Source organism: Pyrus communis, chromosome 11 (assembly GCF_041283825.1).
Source record: "Pyrus communis isolate YQ-2024b chromosome 11, ASM4128382v1, whole genome shotgun sequence".
NCBI lineage: Eukaryota > Viridiplantae > Streptophyta > Magnoliopsida > Rosales > Rosaceae > Pyrus > Pyrus communis.
The window spans coordinates 914,589-932,689 of record NC_142575.1 but is presented as its reverse complement, the minus strand read 5'-3'; the positions used below and the strand labels follow the sequence as shown (position 1 = coordinate 932,689).

The following is an 18,101-nucleotide window of genomic DNA, read 5'->3' as shown; positions in this document are numbered from 1 at the left end:
AAATATTACTAAACTAAGTCAATGACTCTTATTTAATGTGATTTGATAAGGCAGAAAAACACTAGAGTAAAATCTGAACGGATGATCAATATTATCTGTTCAGGTTTTGAAAGGGCTGCTATTTTACTGGATTACAAATTTGACCCCCCGAAGAAGCGCAGAGGAGTAAATATCCAAGGGTATAGCGGTAATTCTGAACCTACAAGATGGCACGACGCAAGGGCCATGCATTTGGGCCCACAAGTGGAAAAAGTAGGGAAATTTTCTCTCTCCTCTCTAGGATTAGAGCACTACAGCAGCAGTGGGAGAGTATCACTACTACTGTCGTCTAACCTTATGCTTTCCCTTCGTTTATAGCTTAAACTTGCAGGCACCCCGCGCCTCTCTCTCTCTCTCTCTCTGCTTTGCCGTTTCTCTCTCCTAGGGTTTCTCCTCCGCTGGAAACCCTCACTGTAAAGCACTCGTCTTTCTGCTGCTTCTGTAAAGCTCTCTTCTTTCCCACATTGTGTTTCCACTCACATTCTCCCTTTTTTTCCTTAGTTTTTTTCAAATTTTTAAAATAATTATTAGCATTTAATCTCTCTCTCTCTCTCTCTCTCTCTCTCGCATGTTTCAGATGCCGGATTTCAAAGCTTAGCTTCTCTGCTCCGCCGGTAATCGCTTTCTCTTTTTTTATTTATTTATTAATTTATTCGAGTTTTAAGCTTTATTTTTCTATTTTTAGTTCAAAATTTGATTTATTATTGCTTTTGGATATTTTTTTTTATTGAAATTTTGTGTTTTTAGTAGGAAATAGGAAGAACCAGTAGTGTGATTGAGCTCTGAGGTTTTGATAGGAAGTGAAGGAGAATGGCGTCGTCGTCGAGAGGGGGTGGTTCGGATCAGCCACCTCAGCAGCCACTGCAGAGGCGGATAACTCGAACACAGACGGCCGGGAACCTCGGGGAGACGGCTTTCGACAGTGAGATCGTGCCATCGTCCCTTGTCGAAATCGCCCCCATTCTTCGTGTTGCCAATGAAGTCGAAACCAACAATCCTAGAGTTGCTTATCTCTGTAAGTTTTCACGGCGGTAACTTTTTACTTGCAAGTGTTTGTTAGTGAGTTGCTTGTTTGGAATTGCATTGAATTAATGAGCATTAAGAATTTATTTGCATCTGGGTCTGTTTCTTTATATGCATTTCGGAGATTATTCGAATTTTTGTATGCAGTTGGTACTTGGTACCTATGTCAAAGAAACTGGCGTTATGTTTTCGCTTGCTCATGTATGCATTTTGTGCTCGGTTTAATTGCACATGTACATGCGGTTACTTCTGTGTTTTTCCCATCTAATATTTTCGAATAGAAGGATTCATCCATGTATTGATGATTTGGAGTTTGTCTACTTATGTTAGAAGTCTGTTATATTTTTCAGAAATTCTTTCTTTGCATGTTATACGGGCATGAGTTGAGTTATGTTGTCTGATATGTGGTTCATTGTCTCACTAAAGGAAAGGATTTATAGTAACTCGCCTTTTCTTACACCCGTTGTGGCAATTGGAAATCGGTCTGAGAAACAAGGGCTCACTGATAAATTGATAATATCGTGGTTCTTTCTCGATATACACCACCTTTAAATTATTCCACTAAGACAATCTTGTTTCTTTCATTTAAATGTTCCGGGTCTTGTTCTCACTTGTCATTTCATCTAAATTTCTTAAATCAGTTTGTTATGATATCCACTTTATTTTGTTGGCCATATGAGATATAATTTCGTGCTGGATGTTGTTGTAGGTCGATTTTATGCCTTCGAGAAGGCTCATAGGCTGGATCCTACTTCTAGTGGACGTGGCGTTCGTCAGTTTAAAACTGCCCTTCTTCAACGTCTTGAAAGGGTATGCTGTATTATTTAGTAATCTTCGATTAAAGCTCATAATTGTATATTTTTCTAGCTATAATGCTTAAGACCTTAACAAATTTGTTCCTTTGTATAAGTATCAGTTATTTTGTAGCCTTGTGCATAAAGTTTTTCATATCTCAGTACAAAAGCTCATAAACAAGCTCTTCCTCATTTTTGTACACTGTTCTTTAGAAATTGGTTTCGTTGTACGAATCATCAGTTCTTTGTAGCCAACTTTAGATGTCTTCTACTGAATTTATTTTTTTCTAACAAAGGGAAGAAAGGAAAGCAAAATGATGTATATTGGGCTATTATGATTTTGGGATGAAATTTAGAAAAACTATGTCTTACAGATCCAATAAGCAAGTTATTGATTTCTAGTCATATTTAGCCAACTTTGAATGCTTGCTTAATACAGTTTTCTGGGTGACTAGCTTTTTAAAGTTCTCAAGCTGACAAATTAAACTGCCATCTTGGCCTTAGTGGAAAATTTGCGAAGCCTTATTCATAGGGGGAAATTCTTTATCTTAGGCTCTGTGGAAATAAACTTATTTTCTGTTTTCAAGTCAAATTGGTTTCTTTATTTTTATATAACAAGTTCCGGCCTGGAACATGTAAGGCCCCTAAGAAAATTTTCAGTGGAGCACAGTATGGTTTCATGTCAAAGAACCATAAAGCGTAACGTGAAATGTACTAATGAATTTATGTCAATATTACGTAAAATTTCATACGGACTTGAACTTCTCTATGTTTTTTAGGTAACTAACCATGGACTGTGATGGTGTTTTGTGTTTATCTGAGTTCTACTGTTCAATAACCACACACACATACAATGCCAGAAAAATCTTGGTTTGAGAAAAGTGAGTCTGTTCTATGACCAAGTTGTTAAATCCATGAACCACTCCACCCAAAACTAGAAGCAAAAGTTGCTTTTCTGCAATGTTGATATCCTCCCTAATGAGATTAACATGGGATCTTAAAAACCTTATCTAAGTTAGTTGTTCTGGTTAGTGTTAACTGTTCTCTAAGCAAAGTTTTCTCTATTTTTCAGGAGAATGATCCAACACTCATGGGAAGGGTTAAAAAAAGTGATGCACGTGAAATGCAGAGCTTCTACCATCATTACTACAAAAAATATATTCAAGCTTTGTCAAATACTCATAAAGCTGACCGGTGGGTTTCATTGGCAGATTATTGGCCTTGTTAGGTGGAGTGCTTAGTATAATTGCTCCTATTGTTCCTTTGTCTGATAGTGGGTTTTCCTTCTATGAAGTGCACAACTTACCAAGGCATACCAGACTGCCAATGTTCTCTTTGAGGTTTTAAAGGCTGTTAATATGACACAATCTATGGAAGTTGATCGTGAGGTACAACTCTGTTACTCTTCCCATTTCTGATATGTAAAGCTTTTCTTTTCCCCCTTTCCCTCAGCACTTTATGTGATGGTGATTATTTTTGCAATGTCAAGATTTAGCCGCTCTTGTACTGTACTAGTTTCCTGTGTGTTTGAGTGTTCTTTGACAATGGACTCATGTTTGACACTTGCAGATTTTGGAAGCTCATCATAAAGTTGCAGAAAAGACACAGCTCTTGGTCCCTTACAATATCCTTCCACTTGATCCTGATAGTGCAAATCAAGCAATTATGAAATATCCAGAGGTCTATTCTTATTATTCTTATTTGTTTGTCTAGCTCCGTTTTCAAATTTACTCAAATGGTATGTTGTTTGCAGGTACAAGCTGCTGTTTTTGCCCTTCGTAACACCAGGGGTCTTCCTTGGCCAAAGGAATACAAAAAGAAAAATGAAGAAGACGTTCTGGATTGGCTTCAGTCAATGTTTGGGTTTCAGGTAACGTAATCAGACAGCTTATGCACTTCGAGAGTTTAGCTAAGTCCCTTGTGGCTGTATTTATTAATGCAATTCTTCTTCAGTTGGAGCGCAATGCATTTTTTATTTTTTGTAACCAATGTTTATTGACTATCCTAATCAATTTTCAGAAGGATAATGTGGCAAATCAACGGGAGCATCTGATACTATTGCTTGCAAATGTGCATATAAGGCAGTTTCCAAAGCCTGATCAACAACCCAAGGTATGTATCTGGCATGGATGTTTGGTGGATGACATGAATATTAGCTAGCATATGTGTTAGCGTAAAATTTGTAAATCAGTTTTGCCGTTTCACATTTTCCCAAAACAATGTGAGGCTATGTTCACCTCATTGCCGACAATGCTACCACCGAGTTTCCTTCAATGAACTATTTTGAGAGTCCCGATGAGTGTTGCCAGTGGTCCACAGTATAACCAAGAGTATTATTTTTTTGCTCAACTAGAGAAATAAAAAATAAAAGTTTTGGGTGCAAATCTATGAGGTACCCACCTTTCTTAAATTGGGGAGGTGGTGCTTCTCAGAAACGTTGGTGGTTTGACTGATGAAACTCTCAAAAGCTTATTTTAGAATGCCACGATTCTTGCACTAATGTTGTTGCACTTAAATAAGGGGGACTTTCTTCTTAAAGGAAAAAACTGGTGGCTTTCTGAACCATTTTATCTTAGAGATATGTCATAACTAAATTTTGGTGGGAAATGTTTAGTATCTTCTATCTTCTGAATGGGGTGGGGAATGCGAACATTTCGTTCATTTTTAGTGTTACTAAGCCTCACAGAGAGACAATTCACAGCTTGATTGAAACAGAATTTGTTTGACATATGAGATAACTAATTTGTGAAATTACAGTATATTAATGTATCCTCTGTCTAAATCTGAGAAGAGCTGCAGGTAAAACTTTTAAGTTGTGCTTTCTTGGAATTAGCAGAGATCTTTTCTTCCTTGTTTGTGTCATAATTTTGTGCTTTTTCTTGTTAGTTGGATGACCGTGCATTGACAGAAGTGATGAAGAAGGTTTTCAAGAACTACAAAAAATGGTGCAAGTATTTGGGCCGGAAAAGTAGCCTTTGGTGAGATGTCTTATACGAATGTCAGTTGACTGATAATAGTTGCTTAGTTATCTCATTGAGCATGTAACCTGGAATTCAAATAGGACTGCCTATACTCCACAGTATAGTTGTGTGGGCATGTTGCTGGTTGGGTGTGTGTGTTCAGGGGGTACAACTGATACAAGTCACAAATAAAGTGGTGCTGCTCTATTTTATGTGTGGTGATTGACACAGAAATGGGTTATCATTTAAAAAATTAGGAAATTTCGTGTCGGTGTCTTAAACTTTAATGTGAATGGGAGCGTGTATATTCTGCTTCTATCACTTCCCCTGCCCCAAGAAATTCACTTTATTTAATTTGATGTTATTTTGGTTCTTTTTTTTTTCAGGTTACCAACAATACAGCAAGAGGTGCAACAGCGCAAACTACTATACATGGGTCTATATCTTCTGATATGGGGAGAAGCTGCAAATTTGAGATTCATGCCAGAGTGCCTTTGCTATATCTATCACCACGTATGTTCAGTTGTAGTCTTTTGTTCATTACAAGTGCGACAACTCTGTGGCATTTTTTTCATTACCAATAGTTGTATTTGTAGGGTTGTATGGTTGTTAATATTTTTATGTGAAAATTGTCTCTTTATCAACCAAAAAAAAATTGATTGATAGCATTCAAGTTGTAATAGCATGCTATACTATTTTTTGTGGATATGCTTTCATAGGCTCACAGAATTTTTCACTCCAGTGCACAGGAATGGATGTTTATTTGTTTCATTTGTTTCTGTAGATGGCATTTGAATTGTATGGTATGCTCGCTGGGAATGTCAGTCCAATGACGGGAGAGAATGTGAAGCCTGCCTATGGAGGCGAAGAAGAGGCTTTCTTGAGAAAAGTTGTGACTCCTATTTATTTAGTGATCGCAAAGGTATTTATTTTATTTTTACGTATTTTTTTTTTAAACTTAAGTAAGTTTAAGAGTGGTACCTCAGTCCTAAACAATGGCTTACATCCTTGTCTTTCTTAAATCCTGCATGGGCAGGTGGAGAGAGCATCATGTTTTAGGGTGTCCTTCTAAACTAAAAGATGAATTTTTAGTGTTGCATATTGCTTATATCTCATCATGTTTCTGTGGTTTTTCTCGACAGGAGGCTGAAAGGAGTAAACGAGGGAAATCAAAGCATTCCCAGTGGAGAAATTATGATGATTTAAATGAATACTTCTGGTACAAACATATAATTTCTCTGTCTCTCTCTCTCTCTCTCCCCCTTTCTCTCTCCCTTTCTCTCCCCCTTTCTCTCTTTCTCTCCTTTTGCCTCCCCCCTCCCATTCATTTGTATATCTCTAGTTCTTATGCTCTTTGTTAAACTGTAGGTCGGTGGATTGTTTCCGGTTAGGCTGGCCGATGCGTGCAGGTGCTGATTTCTTTTGCATGCCTATTGATCAGCGTCATTGTGATATAAGTAATGAGGTAGGTCATGTTTGTTTTACTCTTTCTTCTTGCTTTCCCTTTCCATGAGGCTATTCTAGCCCTTTCTAAGTCGAAATCAAAAGAGAATCTATATTTTTGGGAATTTACAATTTTCTTTTGTGGAAGTTTAATTTGAAGTTAGTTCCGATTGAATGGAACTGCCATTCTAATACATAGAACGGAAAAATTTCTTCTCAAAAAAAAAAAACATAGAATGGAAAAATTAAAATCAGCAACTGACAGTATTGATACAGTTAAGTGTTAAGTGAGTTTCTAAACTGCTTTTAATTTCTCTGTTGCCTGTTGGTGATAGATGGGCATCCATGTGGCTGACCGTAACAGTTGAGATCATGACTGAGATTGATAAGATTGTTATTTAATAGACCGTATTTGGAAATTTGTTTAGACGGTATTCTTGATAAGAGTGATGATCATATGTGAAAAAAAAATCATATTTTTGTTCTGCTGGTGATACAACTGCTGTTCAATTTGAGAAAGGCTTTTCTCACCCGATGCATAACTTTGCTTGATATAATATTCAGGATAAAAAGCCAGCTAGTGGAGATCGATGGGTGGGGAAGGTTAATTTCGTTGAGATACGGTCATTTTGGCATATTTTTAGAAGCTTTGACCGCATGTGGAGCTTCTTTATTCTATGTTTACAGGTTCTGTCTTTCCTTCCATCTAATCTTCTGTGAGCTGTACTTAATTCTATGGCACTGCTGAAATTGACTTTTGTTTTTATAAGGTTATGATAATTGTTGCTTGGAATGGCTCGGGGCAACCTACTGCATTATTTGATGGTGAAGTATTCACGAAAGCATTGTCTGTCTTCATAACTGCTGCAGTATTGAAGCTTGGGCAAGGTAATTAAATTTGTTATAGGTGTTTGTAGCTGCAAGTTCATTATTGTTTTCTCTGTTTTCTAGGCCTCAGTATGCTACTGCTTCCCTTTTATGTAATACCTATGTGAGATTTTACTATGTTCAATTAGAATTAGAATTTGATAGTTTCTTGTCCTTGTTTTTGAATCCCACCACTCTCTTTGTTAATCAAGAAGTCTAATGTTCCACCATAAAACCAATTGGCAATATGGGAAGAAGCCTAACTTACGTATAAGCCCATGCAAGGTCCATTCCTCCTATTAATGTGGGATTCATTCTCAACATGGGTGTAAATAGATCTAATGTTGCTATCTAGAAATTCACTGTTCATTGTACGAAGTTGAATTTGTTAAATAATGATTGCTTGTTTTTCTTGGCTTGTGCAGCTTTTGTGGATGTAATTCTTAGCTGGAAGGGTAGGCGGAGTATGTCATTCCATGTTAAGTTGAGATACATTTTGAAGGTCATTACAGCTGCTATGTGGGTGGTAATTCTACCGATTACATATGCATATAGTTGGAAAAACCCTCCTGCGTTTGCTCAAACTATCAAAAGTTGGTTTGGCAACGATGGACATCAACCAACCTTGTTTATCTTGGCTGTTGTTATCTACTTGTCACCAAACATGCTGGCTGCGGTGCTGTTTCTGTTCCCATTTATTCGTAGATTCCTTGAGAGATCAAATTATAAGATCGTGATGTTTATGATGTGGTGGTCACAGGTAAGTGAAACAGGTTCTGATATTTGTATACATATTTTGCATTTATTTTAATCACCTAACATGCGCTGAATAGCCTGAATTTATTATTATTTGTCTGTAGCCTCGACTTTATGTTGGGAGGGGAATGCATGAGAGCACATTTTCCCTTTTCAAGTAAGAATCCATTAGTCCAAAGAGAAAAAGAAGATATATGGGATTGTTTCTTATCTGTTATCATTCTCTTCTATGTATAACCTTTGTTTCTATCTGTTGAAACTTTTCAGGTACACAATGTTTTGGGTTCTTCTTATAATTACCAAGCTGGCTTTCAGTTACTATATAGAGGTGTCTCCCTTAACCACATTGGACTTTTCTTGTTTCTCTTACGTGTTATATGTTAGTACACGAATCATCAAAACAATAAATGGTGGAATGGGAAAACTGGGTGGGTATAAAACGTAGCCCAATGCTTCTGTTCAGTCCATTTCTTTATTCTAATTATTCTGTTACTTTCCAGATAAAACCTTTAGTTGGTCCAACAAAGGCCATCATGAGTGTACGTATAACCAATTTTCAGTGGCACGAGTTTTTTCCCCGTGGTAATGTATCAAATGCCTTCTTTGTGTTTAATGTTATCTTGTTCCACAACATGTTTATCATGTATTTATTTTCCTTGCAGCAAAGAACAATATCGGTGTTGTGATTGCACTCTGGGCTCCAATTATCCTTGTATGGTTTATGTTGTTTTCATAGCTATTGTTTGCTTGTCATCCGGTCCAGTATATTGTAGATTCTTTCTTTCTTATGCTCAAATCTTTTCAGGTCTATTTTATGGATACCCAGATTTGGTACGCCATTTTCTCCACAATATTTGGAGGAATTTATGGTGCATTCCGTCGCCTTGGAGAGGTTGGTGAATTATTGATCAAAATAGCTCTTTAATTCTACTTTTTCAAATTAGCTCATTTTTAAGCTTCATATGTTTATTACTGATCAAACGAACCACTCCGGCCCCCCCCCCCCCCCCCCCCCCTTTTTTTTTTTCCTGTTGCAAGTGTTGTTGAGGTATTCAATGTCTATACAAACTGCATGAAGTTCTGAAGTCTTACATGATTTGCAGTTCTGATGGTTTGTCTATACAAACTGCAAGTAAGACTTCATTTAAGACTTAATGAAGTTCTGAAGAGTAGAATTTAAATTTCACAAGGACTTCACGAAGTTCTGAAGAGTAGAATTTACATTTCACCTTTCACATTTAAATGGGATATATGTATAATTTGTAGCTCTTTCTTTTGCTATACCTATATCCCCGTATTTATATTCTTTCCAGGGGCTTAAACATGACAACTCACTGCTGCATTTAATATTATTCTTTATGATTTTTGAACTAATTCTTCTCAATTTTTTCTTAGATCTGTATAAAAAAATTATGTTTGTAGTGACTTTGTACAATATTAGTGCTTATTCTCAAATTGGTTGCAGATTCGAACATTAGGAATGCTGAGATCTCGTTTTCAATCACTTCCTGGTGCTTTTAATGCCTGTTTGATTCCGGCGGAAAAGAGTGAACCAAAGAAGAAAGGACTGAAGGCTACTTTGTTTCGCACCTTTGTTCAGGTTAACTTTGTTTTCTCCGTGTAAAACTTGTAACTGTTATTTTCCCCTTCCATTAGTTGTATTAATTTATTAATGCTTCAATTCTTCCAGGTTGAAGTCAACAAAGAGAAAGGGGCAGCAAGATTTGCTCAATTATGGAACAAGATAATAAGTAGTTTCCGAGAGGAGGATCTTATAAGCAATAGGTGATCTGGCAATGGATATATTTTTATTTGCAGTAGTTCAATGCTATGTTGCTGCTTCTTTTCCAGGTTCTTTCCATAGTGTTCTTTCTTTTGGTTGTGCGCTAAGGTTTTTTAATTCTCAGGGAAATGAACCTTTTGCTTGTTCCTTATTGGGCTGATCGTGATTTAGGCTCCCTTACGCAGTGGCCTCCATTTTTGCTTGCTAGCAAGGTTAATTTTAGCATACATTTTTGGGAAGTTTTGAACCCCTATATGCACATAATGATTGTGTGTTGCTCATCAGATCCCGATAGCATTAGACATGGCCAAGGACAGCAATGGCAAGGATAAAGAGTTGAAAAAGAGGATTGAGGCTGACAATTACATGTCTTGTGCTGTTTCGGAATGCTATGCTTCAGTTAGGAACATAATTAAGTTCCTGGTTCAGGGAGAACGTGAGAAAGAGTAGGTTTTTGTTTATTGTAAGAAGCATTCCATTATAACATTGGAGAAAATAAAACTTCATCTAAGATTTGTGCCACAGTTTTCAATTAGTGAGAATTAATTTTTTGTATACCACTTGCTAAGCTAAATTAATTGGGGTTCAGGGTTATAGATGATATATTTTCTGATGTTGACAAGCACATAGCAGCGGGTGACCTGATGGTCGAATACAATATGAGTGCTCTTCCTAGTCTCTATGGCTATTTCGTTAAGCTCATCAAACATCTGGTAAGATTTTAGATTTGGTTTAGCATGTGATTTTCTCAGCCAGTTTGATGAATGATCATAACCAAGTTTGCTTGATTTTTGCAGATGGACAATAATAAGGATGAAAGGGATCAAGTTGTGATTCTGTTCCAGGACATGCTGGAGGTAGTTACAAGAGACATAATGGAGGACCATATGTCCAGGTATCACACCGTTGATGTGATTGCCTAATAATTTATTATTTACATATACAAGCGTTACTTAAGACGATGTCATTTTTGTTGTGTAGTTTGGTAGATTCAAGCCATGGTGTGTTTGGCCATGAAGGGATGATGCCCCTTGATCAACCTCAACAGTATCAGTTGTTTGCGTCTTCTGGGGCTATCAGGTTTCCTATTCCACAAGTAACAGAGGCTTGGAGGGAGAAGGTGTGTCATTGGTAGAGATATAATTACAAATTTTAATCTTCAATATGTCCTATAATCCTCATTAATTACCTTTTCTTTGGCAGATTAAACGTCTAGATCTTTTGCTTACAACAAAGGAGTCTGCCATGGATGTACCGTCCAACTTAGAAGCTAGAAGGCGGATTTCTTTTTTCTCAAATTCATTGTTTATGAACATGCCTCCAGCACCAAAAGTTCGCAATATGCTCTCTTTCTCGTAAGTTATCTTGCCTCATTCGTCTTTTATTTATTTTTGAAATTTCATTTATAAACTGGCTCGAGTCATTTTCTCTACCCCTTCTTACCCTGAAAAATCAGGGGCACCTAGCGTCCTTGAACCAATAACCATCTTTCGGCTAACCTAGCCCTCCCCCGTCCCTCGGAACCAATGTATTAAAAGTGTGAGGCGTGGGCAAGACGTTTGAGGGATAGCCAGGCCTTCGCCTCATGGGACCCAAATTTTTTAATATATACACTGAGCGTACACATATATTATATTAAAAAAAAAAAAGATTATTAATCAATAATCACCCTGAGCACACATATATATTATAAATATATATACACATATATATACATATTATATATATATATATATAAAATAGAGGATGAAAAGCACAATGAGCACACATTTAACAATGCATGCAGACAGCACACACATCCATTATATAAAAAAATAAAAATCAGAAGAAAAAGGCAGACAGACGATAGTGCAAGGAAGTGGTATGAAGCAGTTAAAACCCTACCCAAAATTTGGGATTGGGAGTTTGGAAAAAAAATAAAAAACCCTGAGATGTGCCTAGGCAGCTCCGGCGAAGCCTTTCGCCCACTCCAGCAAAACAGAGGCGTTAGCCTTAGCGCCCAGCCTCAAAGGCGCCCAAGGTGCGGCCCGAGGCTAATTTTTTAAAACATTGCTCGGAACCAACACTTTTTGCGAAATTTACAATGACGTAATCTGGTTTGTACTTTTAGGACATTGTAAAAATGAAAAAAAAAAAGGGGGGGGGGGGAGGGGACATTGAGTCTTGAGAATTTAGAAGATTAGGACTATGGTAAAGTCATCTCTGCGAGCTGAGCTCTAAGGAGGATACATGATTGGTCAGAAGTTTTATACGAAAGGTTTCCGTAAACTAAGAAACTTGCTGAAACCTTGCAAATTAGATGGTGTGCAGGACTTCATATATTCTTAAGTGTTTGTGTGCCATATAATAGTTACTCTCCTTTGGTTGTACTGCCTTCTAAAGTAATAATTTTTCTTGTAGTGTTTTAACTCCTTACTACACCGAGGAGGTTCTCTTTTCGCTGCGTGACTTGGAAGTGCCAAATGAAGATGGGGTTTCAATTCTCTTCTACTTGCAAAAAATTTTCCCAGGTTTGTTTTGGTTAATAAAATTTCCCAGGTTTATTTTGGTACTCTCTGATATTTCAAGCTAATGTATTTGTATCTCCTATAGTACTTTGTCCTCTACTGATTCTATGTTGGCAAACAGATGAGTGGAACAACTTTCTTGAGCGTGTGAATTGCACCAGTGAAGAGGAGCTTAAAGGATCAGACGAATTGGAAGAAGATCTTCGCCTTTGGGCATCATATAGAGGGCAAACTTTGACTCGTACTGGTATCTCTCCACCTATGTGCTGATATTTTAGACGCGTTTTCAAAGCATAATGATGGCAATATATTTTTTATGGACATTGTTCGACTCTGGTATTTACTAAATTTCATAACTGATGATAGTAAGGGGAATGATGTACTACCGAAAAGCTTTGGAGCTTCAGTCTTTTCTAGATATGGCCCAAGATGAAGGTACCTAATTTTATATCTTTTATTTTAAATAAATTTCCTAATGTTCACACTTCTTTTGAAGTGAGATATAAAGAAAACTAAGAAAGTATTGTTTGCTTTGTACACATGGCTTAATATCACCTTCCAGATTTAATGGAAGGCTATAAGGCCATAGAATTGAATGCTGAAGATCAATCAAAGGAAGGAAGGTCACTGTGGGCGCAATGTCAAGCAGTAGCTGATTTGAAATTCACATATGTGGTATCATGCCAACTATATGGGATACACAAGCGATCTGGTGATGCTCGTGCGCAAGACATTCTGAGGCTTATGACAACGTATGTTTCAGATAGGATTCTAGTGGTATTTTCTGATTGTCATAACTTTTAATTGGTGGTGTTATTGTTGTGCAACAGATATCCATCACTACGTGTGGCATATATTGATGAGGTTGAGGAACCTAGCAAAGATAGTTCCAAGAAGATCAACCAAAAAGTTTATTACTCTACTTTAGTCAAGGCTGCTCTGCCTAAGTCAATTGATTCTTCAGAGCCCGTTCAAAATCTGGATCAAGTAATGCTATAATCTACACTTGTGAATTTTAGTCTATGAAAGTGAAATGTGTTTATGAATTATATTGTATTGTAAGACATGTTTTGTTGAATGTTTGATCCTCAATGGCCATACTGATAATCAAACCTGTGTGTTAACAAAATTAGGATACCACCTGGCTTAGAATCCTGATTTCTGTATATGTTTGTGACATTGCTAGTCTGTGAGGCAAATAAGTTATAGTGTCATAAACAGATTATGGTTATGTATCCGTCTCAAAGGTAGATTAATTCATTTTTGTTCTCACATTTATTGTGAACATTGGCAAGATGTATTATTTACAAGGGCAATTGCCTTAAGGTAAATAATGATTAAGATTTGTAGCTTGTGAAGGGTGAGGAGGTGGTATACTTGTGAAAAAGGCTTCTATTTCTTATTTATGGGCGTCTGTTGATTTGGAATTTAGGCTGTTCTTTTCTATTATTTTATCAGATTGGTCACCGGCTGTTTTTACTTTTATTGAGCTGCTGTTCGTGTTTTAGAGTGAATTTTGTAGATACCATGTTTTGGTTTTGTTTTAGAAGTGGACTCCTTGTTCACTTAATTTGTACCTTTTTTAGTATGTGACAGTTTTGTTTCGTATTTAAACGTAAATTGTGGAACAGATTTGTATTTCTTAAGTGGTCAGTCCACTTTTTGAACCTTATTTACATAAGTATTTTGAATTTTGGAACTGTTATCCTTAAGCAGGCCATGTCACATATAATTGTATGCTATTTACTTTTTAGGTTTTATCATATTTAAACTCTTTAACATCCTTTGCTAAATTGTAGTGTTATCTATCTATACACAGGTAATTTATCGCATAAAGCTTCCAGGACCTGCTATTTTGGGTGAAGGAAAACCAGAAAATCAAAATCATGCCATTATTTTCACACGTGGAGAAGGATTGCAAACAATTGATATGAACCAGGTATAGTGGTTGTTATCAAAATACTCTGGAATCCAGGATTTTACTTTCCTAAGTAGCAAGTTTAGACAATGATGATTGGCTGGACTGAACAAGTTTTTGAAGTACAAAGTTAAAATGTTGGTGGATAATATATTAGTTCAATACTTTTGCAATGTGCGTGTATCCCAATGTGCAATGTTAATTAATTTGACCCATCTTGTAGGATAACTACATGGAAGAAGCCTTGAAAATGAGGAATTTGCTGCAAGAATTTCTCGAGAAGCATGATGGGGTTAGGTATCCTACAATTCTTGGGCTTAGGGAGCATATATTCACTGGAAGGTAGGTGTTGTGTTGTTACCAAGGGTGTATTGCTGTATTGCAAACTGATGATTGCGAGTTATCACTAACATTCTTTCCTGATCCTATGCAGTGTTTCTTCTCTAGCATGGTTCATGTCAAATCAGGAAAACAGTTTTGTCACTATTGGTCAGAGACTGTTGGCCAATCCGCTCAAGTAAGTTATATTCCCTCATAATGTCCACTTTCAATTTTGGGAAATGAAAATCTTGAAACCAAAACTTATGGCAGCCAAATATTGAGTACTGGGTTATTAGCGTGTGCACGAGTGTGTGCTTGCATTTGTTTAATTTCTTTACCTTTTTCATTTTTTCTTTTCAGTTTGCTAACTTTTCTGCTTTTTATGATTTGACTATTCTTAAGTTTTTCTAATTTAATGTTTCTGCTCATCCAGGGTTCGATTTCATTATGGTCATCCTGATGTGTTTGATAGGCTCTTTCACCTTACCAGAGGAGGTGTCAGTAAAGCATCCAAGGTTATTAACTTGAGTGAAGACATATTTGCCGGTAAGTTGGAGGCATTTGAGTGAACATCATCTGTTATCACAATTATGAGTGGGCAATTATAATATAACTATGGGATGGGATGCAGGCTTTAATTCCACACTCCGTGAAGGCAATGTAACTCATCACGAGTACATACAAGTTGGGAAGGGAAGAGATGTGGGCCTTAACCAGATCTCTATGTTCGAAGCAAAAATAGCTAATGGAAATGGGGAGCAGACACTCAGTCGAGATATATACCGACTTGGACACCGTTTTGACTTTTTCCGAATGATGTCTTGCTATTTCACCACAATTGGTTTCTACTACAGTACTCTGGTACGTTGCCCTTTAGTTTCAATTTCAACTTTTATGTACTTGGGTCTTTAAGAATTAAGAATAAAATTAGGTATTTTGTCAAAAGTTCTGAACAAGGAAGTATGTTTTTCTGGCAGATCACTGTGCTTACTGTGTACGTCTTCCTTTATGGACGCCTTTATCTGGTTCTTAGTGGACTTGAAGAGGGTATGAGCACGGAACGGGCAATTAGAGACAACAAGCCTCTGCAAGTGGCCCTTGCTTCTCAATCATTTGTTCAAATAGGATTTTTGATGGCGTTGCCTATGTTGATGGAAATTGGTTTGGAGAAGGGTTTCCGAACTGCACTAAGTGAATTCGTATTGATGCAATTACAATTGGCCCCAGTATTTTTCACATTTTCACTTGGAACGAAGACCCACTATTATGGAAGGACATTACTTCATGGTGGTGCGAAATATAGATCTACAGGCCGAGGTTTTGTGGTTTTCCATGCCAAATTTGCTGACAACTATAGGCTTTACTCCCGCAGCCACTTCGTTAAGGGCATTGAGCTCTTAATTTTACTCGTTGTGTACCAGATCTTTGGTCATACTTATAGAAGTGCTGTTGCGTACATTTTGATCACTGTGTCTATGTGGTTTATGGTGGGCACCTGGCTGTTTGCTCCCTTTCTGTTCAATCCATCTGGCTTTGAGTGGCAAAAGATTGTTGATGATTGGACGGATTGGAATAAGTGGATAAGCAACCGTGGGGGTATAGGTGTTCCACCTGAAAAAAGCTGGGAATCATGGTGGGAGGAGGAACAAGAGCATCTCCAATATTCTGGAAAACGCGGTATTGTAGCTGAGATACTGTTATCCTTACGGTTCTTTGTTTATCAGTATGGGCTCGTGTATCACTTGAACATCGCAAAGAACAACAAGAGTGTTCTGGTAAATAATTAACCTGGTCACTCTCTCAATTCCTCTTTCTTTTCTTCTAGGGATTTGGCAATTGTGAACTTATTATTATATTGTATTTACTTGTTAACAGGTCTATGGCATTTCGTGGCTGGTGATCGTCCTCATTTTGTTCGTTATGAAGGTGAGTGTCAAGTTTGCATAATTATTAATATTTACATAAAGGCCACAAGATAAGGTCGATTCACGAAATTGTATTCCCATTAATTGTATTTAATTGTTTATGTTTCTCTGCAGAGTGTATCTGTTGGGAGGCGAAAGTTAAGCGCAAAATACCAACTTGTGTTCCGGCTGATCAAGGGACTGATATTCATAACTTTTGTGTCCATTTTGGTCACTTTGATTGTGCTGCCTCACATGACCCTGCAGGATATCCTCGTCTGCATTCTTGCTTTCATGCCAACTGGCTGGGGAATGCTTCTGGTGAGTGAATGCTCCCGTCTTGCCTTAATTTAATTCAGTATATGTATCCACTCCCGATATAGCGACAGTGCTCTTGTGCATCTCTTTGTCCTTGAATTTCCTAACGCGATTTTGTGCTCCCTGTCTCGTCAGATTGCACAAGCTTGCAAGCCTGTCGTGCACAAGGCTGGTTTATGGCCATCGGTTCGGACTCTTGCTCGCGGCTTTGAGATAGTTATGGGCCTGCTTCTATTCACCCCGGTTGCATTCTTGGCCTGGTTTCCTTTTGTTTCTGAATTCCAGACTCGTATGCTCTTCAACCAAGCGTTCAGCAGAGGCTTGCAGATTTCTCGTATTCTTGGCGGGCAACGCAAGGATCGCTCATCCCGGAACAAGGAGTAACCTTACTAGTAACAAGAGCGAAATTCGAGCGAATTTTTCGATTGCCTCACCACTGCCAGGCTCATCTAAACAATATCTTGTTCATATGCGTTGTAATTATTTGTGTGTTGGGTTGCATTTTTGTTAGGTCCGCTTGACTGACTGCAACCCCGTCAGTTTTCAGATCTTAAGATGCATATATCTAATTTATGAAAAACTTCTTCGCTGAATCATCAATCTATTTGCACCCTTGCATGTTTTTGATATAGTATTCCATTTTAACCCATTACGTTTCGGGTTCAAATCCGGTATGATCAAGCAGATGGAAGACCGTATCCCCTAGCAATGTGATCTGGAGACCCTTATGTGGGCTAACATGCAAGTCAGATTTGCTCTGTATTTTAGTGGACGATTAGATGTCCCAAAAAGTTGACTCCGTGAATTGCCGCAAATTTTAAACTTCTAGGCACAGTGCAAAATATATAACTTCATAATGCATTTTGAAAATCGTAACCACTTGCATACATGGAAATCTCGATAAATGAGCGCTTGATAAAATAGTAACCTCAGTTAAATAATAAAAAATTTGTCTTTTTAACTAAAATGGTCTTTGAGATTTACATAACTCATCACTTTGGTTATTGAGATTTGAAATTAATAAAAATGGTTCCTGAGTCTTTCCTTGGAAAATTAAGGACCAAATGACAAAAAAAACCTCTATTTAATAAATAATGGGTCAAAATGATTTGACAAAAATTGAAGGTGTTTTTGTCATTTTATCTTTATTTAATGGAGATTTTTCAAGGAATGACCAAAATAATTGATGGTGGACAACTCAATGACCAGTTCTATTGATTTCAGATCTAAGGGATCAAAATAAGGAGTTATGTAAATCTCCGGGACCATTTTTGCTAAAAAGCCAAAAAATTTCGATGCTAACTCGAGCCAGTGTAATGCGATGATAGCCTCGTTAAATGCATAAGATAATACTTTCCTCAAAAAAACCAACAATAACGATGACTACCGATTGCAAGTGACCTTCTACTAAATAAGTGTTGTCCTTACATCACGACGTGAGTCTTAAACAATGACTACCGATTTTCCT

The 18,101-nt window shown here is 37.3% G+C and overlaps 1 protein-coding gene across 3 annotated transcripts; it reads left to right on the top strand.

Annotated features, from left to right (window-relative positions):
• The first annotated feature begins 233 nt into the window (after positions 1-233).
• On the top strand, positions 234-17,226 carry LOC137742061 (callose synthase 3). 3 transcript variants are annotated; one of them, XM_068481805.2, is made up of 44 exons: positions 234-480; positions 617-653; positions 787-1,054; positions 1,772-1,872; positions 2,929-3,050; positions 3,151-3,244; positions 3,426-3,536; positions 3,610-3,726; positions 3,876-3,968; positions 4,743-4,834; positions 5,203-5,329; positions 5,601-5,738; positions 5,959-6,035; positions 6,185-6,281; positions 6,824-6,946; positions 7,030-7,147; positions 7,552-7,886; positions 7,987-8,039; positions 8,150-8,210; positions 8,383-8,464; positions 8,545-8,594; positions 8,688-8,774; positions 9,348-9,482; positions 9,573-9,667; positions 9,790-9,877; positions 9,951-10,111; positions 10,255-10,378; positions 10,463-10,560; positions 10,647-10,785; positions 10,869-11,020; positions 12,066-12,175; positions 12,294-12,419; positions 12,539-12,607; positions 12,735-12,924; positions 13,003-13,159; positions 13,992-14,111; positions 14,314-14,432; positions 14,524-14,607; positions 14,845-14,957; positions 15,043-15,272; positions 15,389-16,186; positions 16,287-16,337; positions 16,451-16,636; positions 16,769-17,226. In XM_068481805.2, exons 3-44 carry the CDS (start codon positions 850-852, stop codon positions 17,015-17,017), a joined length of 5,877 nt encoding a protein of 1,958 aa, XP_068337906.1. In that variant the 5' UTR covers positions 234-480; positions 617-653; positions 787-849; the 3' UTR covers positions 17,018-17,226. The 3 variants fall into 3 exon arrangements, with proteins under 3 accessions (XP_068337906.1, XP_068337907.1, XP_068337908.1); XM_068481806.2 differs by having other exon boundaries at positions 242-480; positions 790-1,054; XM_068481807.2 differs by having other exon boundaries at positions 324-480; positions 837-1,054.
• The last annotated feature ends 875 nt before the right edge of the window (positions 17,227-18,101 follow it).

Bases quoted from the DNA above. Each gene is read 5' to 3' on its own strand.
- LOC137742061 (XM_068481805.2), top strand. From the start codon at position 850: ATGGCGTCGTCGTCGAGAGGGGGTGGTTCGGATCAGCCACCTCAGCAG. The intron at 12,420-12,538 runs GTATCTCTCCAC...AACTGATGATAG, and splicing joins GCAAACTTTGACTCGTACTG to TAAGGGGAATGATGTACTAC. The intron at 12,608-12,734 runs GTACCTAATTTT...ATCACCTTCCAG, and splicing joins AGATATGGCCCAAGATGAAG to ATTTAATGGAAGGCTATAAG.